At 34.6% G+C, this 10,880-nt stretch overlaps 1 protein-coding gene across 1 annotated transcript; it reads left to right on the plus strand.

The window, feature by feature from the left end:
• Nucleotides 1-413: 413 nt before the first annotated feature.
• Nucleotides 414-1,762, plus strand: LOC6045653. Its single transcript, XM_038257877.1, has 2 exons — nucleotides 414-514; nucleotides 805-1,762. Exons 1-2 carry the CDS (start codon nucleotides 509-511, stop codon nucleotides 1,366-1,368), a joined length of 570 nt encoding a protein of 189 aa, XP_038113805.1. The 5' UTR covers nucleotides 414-508; the 3' UTR covers nucleotides 1,369-1,762.
• The last annotated feature ends 9,118 nt before the right edge of the window (nucleotides 1,763-10,880 follow it).

Consider the following 10,880-nt stretch of genomic DNA (forward strand, 5'->3'; position numbering starts at 1 on the left):
TGAACAGTGTTCTTCATGAGCTATGTTCTCCCGAAATTCTAATTACATTGAAAATCTGACGAAATTAAGTCAGATTCTGAGTAATTCCATCAAACCAAACCTCCACTGCACGGTCTTTTCCACGACCAAAGAGTGCATCCAATCCAAAGACCTAGAAGAGACACCAACCAACATCGGGTACGCGAAAAAACGACCAACCGTCCGGTGCGCACTTATTATGCTAAACCGGCGGCGGCGGCGGGGGTCATCCGCGAAAATGTTGTCGCGCAAACGGGAGAGGGAAGCACGCTGCGCTTGCGCTCTCCCTCGCTCGCTCTCAACGGCTTATGCAGGGGGGGTAGGAGGCTAAAAATCCAACCACTTTTGTGTTTGGCGGATGATTTTCGGCGCGAGCCCGATCTCGGCTCGCTGTGTGTTTGTATAAATATGTTGGGAAAAGTTTGAGAAGCCATCAGTCAGCTTTGAACAGTTAACAGTATTACATTACCTACGCCTAAACAGTTGAATTATGAAGGTGGGTTTTACAGTGTGTTCTTTAGAACACACTGTAATCACAATCTTTAGATTTGTGATTTTTGTGAAATTTCTGTGAAGAATAAAATAGTTTAGAACATTTCAATTTGGCAACAACAAGTTTTTCAAGTTTCTAAGTTCAGTAGGGTTGGCAACATTGCGCAACTGTCAAAAGAGAGAAGTGTTGCCAACTTAAATGTAAATTAGGACAAAAATTAGCTATCAAAAATATATGTTTTTCAAATGTTGCAACACTTGAAAACTTAAAAAATCGAATTGTGTGTCTTGCAGGCTTTCGTTGTTTGTGCTATGGTCGTTGCCATCGTGGCTGGTGCCGCGGTGGACAAGAAGGACGCTGAGAAGTCGGCGGCCCCGGCGGAAGGTGAGAAGAAGCAGGACAAGCGTGGCCTGTGGGATCTGGGCTACGGATACGAGTCGTCGCACCATGGCTGGGAGCCCTCGCTGAAGTTGTCCCACGGATGGGAAGATCCTCATGTAACCACCATCATCAAGAAGGAGCACGTCCCGGTCCCATATGAGGTCGAGAAGCACGTCCCGTACCCGGTGAAGGTCCCATACCCAGTGACCGTCGAGAAGCACGTCCCAGTTGTCGTTGAGAAGAAGGTCCCGGTCTACATCGAGAAACCAGTGGCCTACCCAGTCAAGGTGCCGTACAAGGTCAAGGAGTACGTCGAAGTGCCCAAGCCATACCCAGTCCACATTGAGAAGCCCTACCCGGTCATCGTGAAGAAGCCCGTGTACGTCGAGAAGACCGTCCCAGTGGTCGTCAAGTCCCACGGCTGGGAGCCCCACCACAGCCACTCCTACTCTGAGATCTCTCACTCGTGGCACTAAACAAGACTGGTTCTAGTCCGAGTAGACCACCGTTAACCACCCCTACAAATCCCAGTTATTAATCCCAACCCACTCAAGCTCAAGCTACTCCTATAATTGTGATCCTTGTATATCTCAACGCTTCCAGCGCGTCCAAATCACTCGATTTGTGAGGACAACTTTTCTACTATTTTATACATACATAAATTGTTATTAGTAGCCGCTACCGCTAAACAGAGAGAATACTCATCTTTTCACCGACCGCCCCCGGACGGACTCGCGGAAAAGCCCATAGCTCTCTACGCTAGCCGTTCATTATTCAACTTGTTGACCAATGTAAATAAATTATTTTACTTTGCCTACATGTTGTAAGCAAAATGTAATAAAACAAATAAAAAAAAGCTGAAAACTGAAATACTCAACAGTGTTGCCAATTTATCTCCGAAATCCTCATTTTATAACTTCCATAAAATGTAAAATTGACAAAGTCAATACAAATCTATAAATCCTCCAGCAAAAATGATTGTCACTTCTTGGGCCATTCGGTGTCCATCAACGCGGTAAAGAGTCTTTACGATTTATGCAAATTAGCGTTTAGCGTTAGCTACTAACGTTCGCAAATCGCGCAAACACCAAATCGCGGGACGGGAATAATGGAAGGTCAGCGCGTCAGAAAAATTGAAAGTGTGCAAAGCGAAATGTCGGACCCGGAGCGGGCACAATTGATGGCTTCCGTTGCGGTATTTCGACCGGCACATGTGTCAAATTACCCCACTGTTTGAATAGAGGGCCCCCTCTCAAGAGGAAGAAACGGAACGTGGCCGACAGCCGTAAAGGCTGTTGTTTTTACGAGAGATGAAGGTGACTTGGAGTCTGTGGGGGTACCCTGTGGTAGGGCTCAAATGATGGTCATAACTGTGTCAAGGTAAGACGTAAGGGGGTCTGGAGAAGGCTCGAGGTGCAAAGAATATAGTATTGAAACAATGTGTATCTGTTTTGAAATGCAATTTTATGCCAGTAAAAGAAACAAGATTCCGAATATTCGAAATAGGGTTCTTCAAATTTGACAGCATGTAATAAATTTAAATTCAATTAAATTTGACAATCCTTGCAATTGGTATTACCAAAGCTAAATCTAAATGGCCTACTCAGAATTCCGAAAAAAAAACGTTTTTTCATCGAAAAAAACACTAAAAAAGTTTTAAAAACTCTCTCATTTTCCGTTACTCCACTGTAAAAATTTATGGAACATGTAATTTAATGGGAAATTTAATGTACTTTTCGAATCTACATTGACCCAGAAGGGTAATTTTTTTCATTTAGAAGAAAAAATTTCATTTAAAAATTTCGTGTTTTTTCTAACTATTTTTAGAGTGTAATAATATGATACAAAGATGTAGAGCAGACAATTACTAAAAATTTTGATATATAAACACAATGGGTTTGCCTATAAACATCACGAGTTATCGCGATTTTACGAATAAAAAGTACATTAAATTTCCCATAAAATGACATGTTCCAAAAATTTGTACAGTCGAGTAACGGAAAATGGGAGAATTTTTAAAACTTTTTTAGTGTTATTTTCGGTGAAAAATACGTTTTTTTTTTGGAATTCTGAGTACGCCATTAAATCGGGCGTCTAATTTTACATAAAAGTTCCTTTGGCACCAAATTTCTATCTCATCACCGTTTCAGGCTGCAAATTATTGAAAAGACCCTCCGTCACAAGATATCAAAAAACGGATTCGTGATCAGGGACAAATGTTACCCCTTAGGACAAAGTTTCACGCAAATCGAAGAGGGGTCGGGGACACTGCTGTGTGAGTTGGTGGAGAATCACCCGTATCTGTTTGAAAATGCAATTTTATAATTATTCATAGTAATTTTATTGAGTGTTTTTGAGATGCCAGTCAAAGGAACAAGATTCCGAATATTCGGTTCTTTACATTTTTATGGAAGCATGAAATTTATTTAAATTCAATTAAATTTGACAATCCATACAATTGGTATTACCATAGCTAAATCATTTTCAATTTCAGCTTTCATTTTTTCAGCGGTAAACTTCGGTAAAAATTGAATAAAAAATAATAGTAAAAACATACCCCATAACTGTCGTAAGAAACAAAAACTAAAATCACTGAACATTTAAGAACTGATTTACATTGATTGCAAATACAGTGGGCTCTCTGGCTGTCAATCTTCTCGATATCAATATTGCTCCAGCTGTCAATAAAATTTTCAGTCCCTTCAAGAAGATTGCTTTGATTTTCCGTTCTATAATTTGATAACTCCCTCTCTCGACGGTCCCTTCAATATCGATAACGAGAGAGTCCACTGCATATATATTTTTTCAGAAAGTAAGCAAACAAGTCAGTAAAAAAACGTGTATTTGTTGAGAGAAATTGGAACATTCAAGAATAAATCGAATTAAAAACAACCAAAATTTAGACGCAATTCACAAATAATGTAAACTTTCATGGGGAAGAGATCTTTATTTGGCTTTGTGGTGGATTTTTTCGAGATCTTGTTACGGTGGGGCGGTTCAACCCCTTTCATTTTAGTTGATTTTTACTAAAGATGTGTTTAAGTGATTTGTAGCTCGAATCCGAGAAGAGATAGAAATTTGATGTCTAAGGGTGTGTAATTAGATGCCGATTTAATGGCGTACTCAAAATTCCGAAAAAAGAGTAGGTATTTTTCATCAAAAAGAGTTACATAATAGTTAAAAAAAATCGCTGTATTTCACGTTACTCAACTGTCAAAAAACGAGATACATTTTAAGGGAAATTTAATGTACTTTCCGAATTAGTAATAATCCAGACAAGTATTTTTTTTATTTCAAACAAAAAAAAGACAAAATCATAAAGGTTAGTTTTTTCGCGAGTTATCAGAATTTTACGATTTTTTTTTGTTGCAAAATGATGATTTTGGTAATTTTTTACAGGTTCCGAAGTTTTAACTCCTAAAACTCAATCGTGTGTTTTTGATTTCTTTATTTTTTCGGAAAGTTCTACAAATTTTGCAATAAACCTTTGAGGGTGGCTCGTGCGTTGCTAGAATGATTATATTAGTGGCAGTATCTAGTTTGTTACTTTATTTTATCGCAATATCGAAAAAATGTATTTCGGATTCGTGATCATTAGGGTGCCCAGAATATGGGACTTTATTTCAAAACCTCGCTCCACAAGCTTAATATTGTTTCTTGACCTATTTTAGGACTCTGGGACAAATATGAGCAAAATCTGTCATCATTTACCCATTGATACTCGGAGGTGAAGTTTGTATGGGAAAATCGAAAAAATGTATGGAAAACCCAAGTTTCTTACGGTTTGGTCTGCACGGTGCCCTACTCCCATCCAAATATTCTCAAAGGTGAGACTCTTATTAAAAATTGAATGCTCTACAACTTTGTAGAACATACCAAAGTTGTAAAACTCAATCCTGAAAAGTTAGTAACGATTTAAAAAAAAGTCATTTTTCTATGAAAGACAGTTTTTTCACCAACTTTAGGCTCGGGTATCAATGGGTTAATCTCAACCAATTCCTCTCAAAATTTTCACAGATGCTCAAAATAACTCAAAAAACCATTTTCCGCTTGTGGAGAACGGGGTCATTTTTTCTGGGCACCCTAGTGTTCATGGACCAAAATAACCCCTTAGAGCAAAGTTTCACGGAAATCGAATAGGGGTCGGGGTCACTTTATTCGCTTTCTGAACATAATTGAGCAAAATAATCAAATTTTTGAAACCAATGGCACTGGAAAGAATTCATAAAAATGGATCCAAATTTAATCAAAAGATTTAAAAAAAAAGCATAAATAAATTGGAAATAAGTGTTAATTTCATTTGAAAGGTAATCTTTTTTCCACGGTTAAGCTTTAATTAATAAATAGCGCAAAATATTTCGAAAAAATGTTAAAAAAAGTTATGACTTAACATTTTGATTTAAAATCTAAATTGCAATCAAAAAATATTTTCATTTTTATTCAGGTAAAGTTAGGCCGTTGCAAATGTTTTTTGAAGTTTATGTCCCTCGGCTCTGACCAAAATCGAGGGGGGAGAGGGCAAAAAAAATAAAGTTAAAAAAATAAATTACAGGCCACGGTTTTAAAATTTAATGAAAAAAGTGTTTTAAAATGCATTATACACCTGTCCAGTTGTTTTGCAATCATATATTTCAAAAAAATTCTAAGTATTTACGAAAATTGTATTTTTGCGGTGCTAAACATTGTAATTTCATAATATTTATAAACGAGCCCAAACAATCTAAATAAGATTATCCATGCTGAAAAAGGCATTTTAGATTGTTTTGAGTTGATTAGCTTTCTATTTCCATTGAAATTTTCAAGTTTTACATTTAACAAACATTAAATATTACGCCCTTTTGAAATGTAAGTATAGATTTAAAATTTTTGATAATGTTGTTTTCGACATTAGAAAATTGTGGGTTGTTTTGGTGAGACTAAGAAAGCATAAATTTTCCTGTTTTTAAATCTTTGCATGGCAATATCTCGGCAACTAAGCTCCGTATCGAAAAAGTTCCAAAAACAATATATAGAGAATTTTCTCAGCTTTTCAAAAATAGATTTTTCAAGAGTGGGCAAACATTTGCACTCGACTATTTTCAAACAAGTTACCCTAAAAATGGCTTTAACTTGAAAACGGTGCACTTTATCAAAATTTCACTGAAGTACTTTTTGATTGCAAATTTGATTTTACATCGAAAAATGAAAAATGAATTTCGATTTTTTGAAAATATCAGTATTGATTTAAAAATCTAAGATTTTTTTCACAACCTGGAAATTTCTGTTTTTTTTTTTCAAAAAAGAAAAAAAAACTGCAAATCAAGTTTTAGTGAGAAAAAGTTAAATTAAAAATCACCAAATATTTTTTTACCGTGTATCATTTTTTTCAGTGTAGACCTTATTTATACCTACAACTTTGCCGAAGACACCAAATCGATCAAAAAATTTCTTCAAAAGATACAGATTTTTGAATTCTTATACATCATTTTCGTATGGACAGCTGCCAATTTTGAATGGAAAATTATATCGACAAATTAATGATGCAAAATGGCTTCTTTGGGAATACCGAAGGCACCAAAAAAGTTTCAGCTGGATTAAAAAATACAAATATCAAATTACCAAAATCTGAGAGAATTGCTCATTATTGAGTTATTTCAATAAAAAAAATCAGACTGACCTATTACAAAAAAAAAAATCTGCACTAAAGAAGCCACTTTGTGAGTATCAATCATTTGTTTATCAAGATAGTTATAACTTTGCATGATAAGCTTTTCTAAAAGAAACTCTAACCTTGACACAATGTTTTCAAAACCCCATGTCAACAACACCAAAACAAAAAACCCCAAACTCGTCCAAATTGAATCAAAATCGTTTCCAAATTGAACATAAAATTTGCCTAACAATGGCCCCAAAAAATGGGTGTTTTTTCCCATCGTCGCCGACGAGATCGCACCTCGTTCCCCCGAGGGCACCAACAATACACACGCAATGGTGTCTGGTCAACCCGTTGTTGTCGTCGTCGGTCAAAATCTGGGCCACTTGATCAACCACCAAACCACGCCAAACCCCCGGTTGCAATTCTGACTTCGTTTTCGCACCCCGCGATTGTTAAATTGCAAGCTTGACTCTTTCTTTCTTTTTTTGTAAGTGCTCGCGCAGCATAAACGATTCGTGTTATCTCACAATCGACTTCTTTTCCTTCTTTCCTCGTGTGGTTTTTGCTGGTTTTGTCTGCTTTATGCTACCGTTTCTGCTGCTGGCGCTGGCCGTCGGTCGTCGCGCATGAAAAAGAGCAGTAAAAAATCAGTTATGTCAGAGCGGAAACGCAAACAACTCAAAATGCGCACACACACAAACACACACACGCGATGGTCAAGGTCAAGGCTGTGAAAACACCTTTTTCATTTCTCTCTCTCCATCTCGCTGGCTTCTCCCTATTGTGAATGAATTTATGGACACGCGTGTGCGCTTTTCTCTGGGAAGTAATGAGTTGGCTATACAAAACGTGTGTTTTCTAATTTTAATTCAAGCTAAATCATCTAAATTATGCTATATTTCACAAACATGAGGTATGAGATACTTTTAAAAACATCAAGCAATTTTACATGTTTACTTCAAAATCTGAGAAAAAAAAACTTTTTAATCACCTAATGGAAAAACAGATCTTGCTTGATTTTTGAATTCCATGTAAAAAGTTTGAGGTGCATTGATTAATGTAATATTATTGTGGTTTGGTTGAGCGTTTTAGCAGAATGCATTACTATGAATACAAAGAGACGAGTTGTTCCTCAACTCGTCTCTTTGTATTCATAATGTAATATTAGTTTTTTTTAGAATTCTGCAGTAAAGTGGGGATTAAGTTGACCAAAATAATGATTCTTTACACGTAATTCACCAATTTGTTTAATTTCTGCCTTTATAACTGATATCCAGGAGTTTTACCAACGATAAACAAAACAGACACCTTGAATGTATTACGTAGTGATTTTTATTTAAAATTTATATCTAACCTAATAAAAAATATTATAAAATAACAACATTTTAACAACTCTTATTCTAATGAAAACGAAGTATCAACCTCTTAAAATCAACAAACAGCTTATTTTTGTTCTCGTAAGAAAAACACGTTTATTAATGTTCTATATATGCCCCGGAAACACCAAAATCGTCAAAAAAATCGACTGCGCAGAAATTCTAAGTTTTTACGTAGTCTTCACTTCTTAATACAGTTACAGTTTATATGGAATTCCAATAAGAATGTAACAGAAAAATGAGGCTTCGGGTCCAGAATGTTAATAATAAATTTTATGTGTACCATTCGAAGAATCTTCGAATTTACAGGTATTTTCAGTAGATTTTTTTTATAAAATGTGGATTTTTTTCATTCATGCTTCGTATTAAGTTCAAAATCCAGTACAAATCGATAACAAATCTAGTTTCATGGAATTGTATTGGCAATAGTCAAACTTTTTATCAATTTTCCTTAAAATTCAAATGAATTTTGTTAAGGCCGTTGCAAATATTTTTCAAAGTTTATTTCGCCCCCCCTTCAAAATCGGTCCGAAAAATCAAGGGGCAAAAAAAAAATTTCAAAAAACTTCAAAATTTCAAGGGAAATAAAAGTCTAACCATCTGAAAACAATTAGAAATGCATTTAAAATCATATTTAGCATGCCTGGGATCGATCAAAAATATTTTTAAATTTTTTGAAAATCCAATGTACAACACGGAAATATTTTTTTTTGAATTTATAAATTTGAATTTTTTTTTTGACAAATAATTGTAGTTTTCTTTCAAAAAATAACATTAAAAAATTAAAAGTTGTGAAAATTATGTCAATTTTGAAAGTTCATCTTATTACCATACCAAAACTATAAAAACATTTAAAATCTATGGTAAATGCAATTAAATATGACCATTTGAAAATAAAAGTTTTTTTTTCTGAAAAAATGAACAATTTCACACACTTTTTTGACTTTGATAACGTGTATCTCGGAAACTATACCACCTACAGCTTTGATATTTGGAATTTGTCTTAGTTAAAATATTCACTTTTAACTTACATCGGCGAAAAAAATGTTCAAAAATATAACCTTTTTTATTTTTGGCCACCTGCTAGCCCATAGTGCAACATTAGTTGGTACATTCCACACAAACAATAAATAAAATTTTACTCATTAAATCCGATTTCAACAGGGAAAAATATGGCTATCCAATTCGCCCAGCATTCCAAATGAAAATTTCAAATGCAACTATTTTTAAAACACTTTTGAACAATCTATTTTCCAAAAATAGTGCATGGATGTTGTGTGGCCTACTACAGTATAATCTTGAGACAAACCTTGCCAGTTGGAAAATTATTCTAATATAAATTGATCAATTTCACTCCAGTGTACGGTACCGCGAAAAGTATTTTCTTCGATTTGTTTTCGTCAGATCTTGAATTTTTTTAAATCTTAAAATGGAAAATCATTTGTACTGGTGATTAATTAGGTTTTCAACAATTTTATTGAAATGTTGATTTTCTGAATCCACCCTGGGCAAAAATTTGATCTAAAAGTCGCCCGCTTAATCTTGTTAATAATAAATATGCTAATCTTAAATCAGTAAAGATTTATTTTATCATAAAATTCCAGACCAGATTAAATGCAATATTTTCAGACAAAATGCGAGATTTTTCATACTATCATTATCACTCGTTGTAGTTGGATTTAAAAAAATATGGCGCTGTATCGCAGTAATTTCAAAAAAGGATTTAAGTTGGCTGAATACAGTTCAGATCCAACTGGATTCTCTACTATATTAAACTTTGCGAGGGCCGAGGGACAAAAAAATAGAAAAAATATTGTTATAGTCATGAATAAATGAGTAAAGTGTAAAAAAAAAACATCTCAAATCATAAAAGAAGCATAAAAGCTAACCACACAATAATTGAAACCTGCCTCATTTGTATTTTGATTTTGAAATTATTATTCTATGCATACCATAATTTATATTACGGAATATTTTAAATAAAACTTTAATAGAATGAATACAGGAAAAAATAGTTTTTTCGGCTTCTCAATCTTTAATTTGTTGACATCATAACTATAATGTCAAAAAGAAAACAAAACACAAAATGGATATTTAATCTTGTACGAATAATGTCCGAAGTTTTTTTTTTTTAATAGAAAAATTATAAAAACAAAACATCTGAGTTTAAAAACCTGAAATTAGTAAATGTTTAAGGAATATTAGAATGCTTGTTTGAGCTCTGTAAATTTTTTTTTTTGTACAAATTTTTTATCTGAAAAATATTTCATATTAGTAAATCATTTTTAATCAAACTTATTTTATTATTTCAACACTAGAATAAAAAATAAATCGCAATTTTCTACAGAATCACTCAAGTCAACTTCACCAACAGCAGATGCGCACTAGGCTAAGCTTACGTTAAGCGCCGCTTGGTGCTGTTTTCAGTTTCGTTTTAAGCTTTCCGCAAAACCAAGCGCGAGAGAGCGAGGAAGAGCGAGGGGCAGCTCAGACAAAATTTATGACTCACTTAAGGTACGTGATTGAGAGCGACCGGTAGCTTGGGGAGCTTTCACTGGAGTACGAAATTAAGTCGCATTATCGGAGGCAGTCGATGTGAATTGGTAATGACATGGGCTTTTTTGTGAGGTGTTTTTTTTTTCGGGGGCTAAGCTGACCGATCTGCAGTCAGTGTGTGAGCTAATTGAGTCGTACGTGAGTTATGTAAGAGAACATGAAGAATTTCGAACATTGCTTGTTACTGTGAAACGGTCTGCAGTTGGCAGATTTTTACGATCTTGTAGATCTGGTTTTCAAAGTGTTAAGTCATCAATATTTGGTGATATTTTTCACATCACATTGGAGGTTTTTATTATCATACTAGTTGAACTTGTTGCCGAAATAACTGCTATAGCATTCCTCATCTTAAAATAGAAGAAATCTTCATAGTTGCCTACCAATACAATTATATACAACCTTTAGTTACTCTGACAACTAA

Source organism: Culex quinquefasciatus, chromosome 2, assembly GCF_015732765.1.
Source record: "Culex quinquefasciatus strain JHB chromosome 2, VPISU_Cqui_1.0_pri_paternal, whole genome shotgun sequence".
Lineage (NCBI taxonomy): Eukaryota > Metazoa > Arthropoda > Insecta > Diptera > Culicidae > Culex > Culex quinquefasciatus.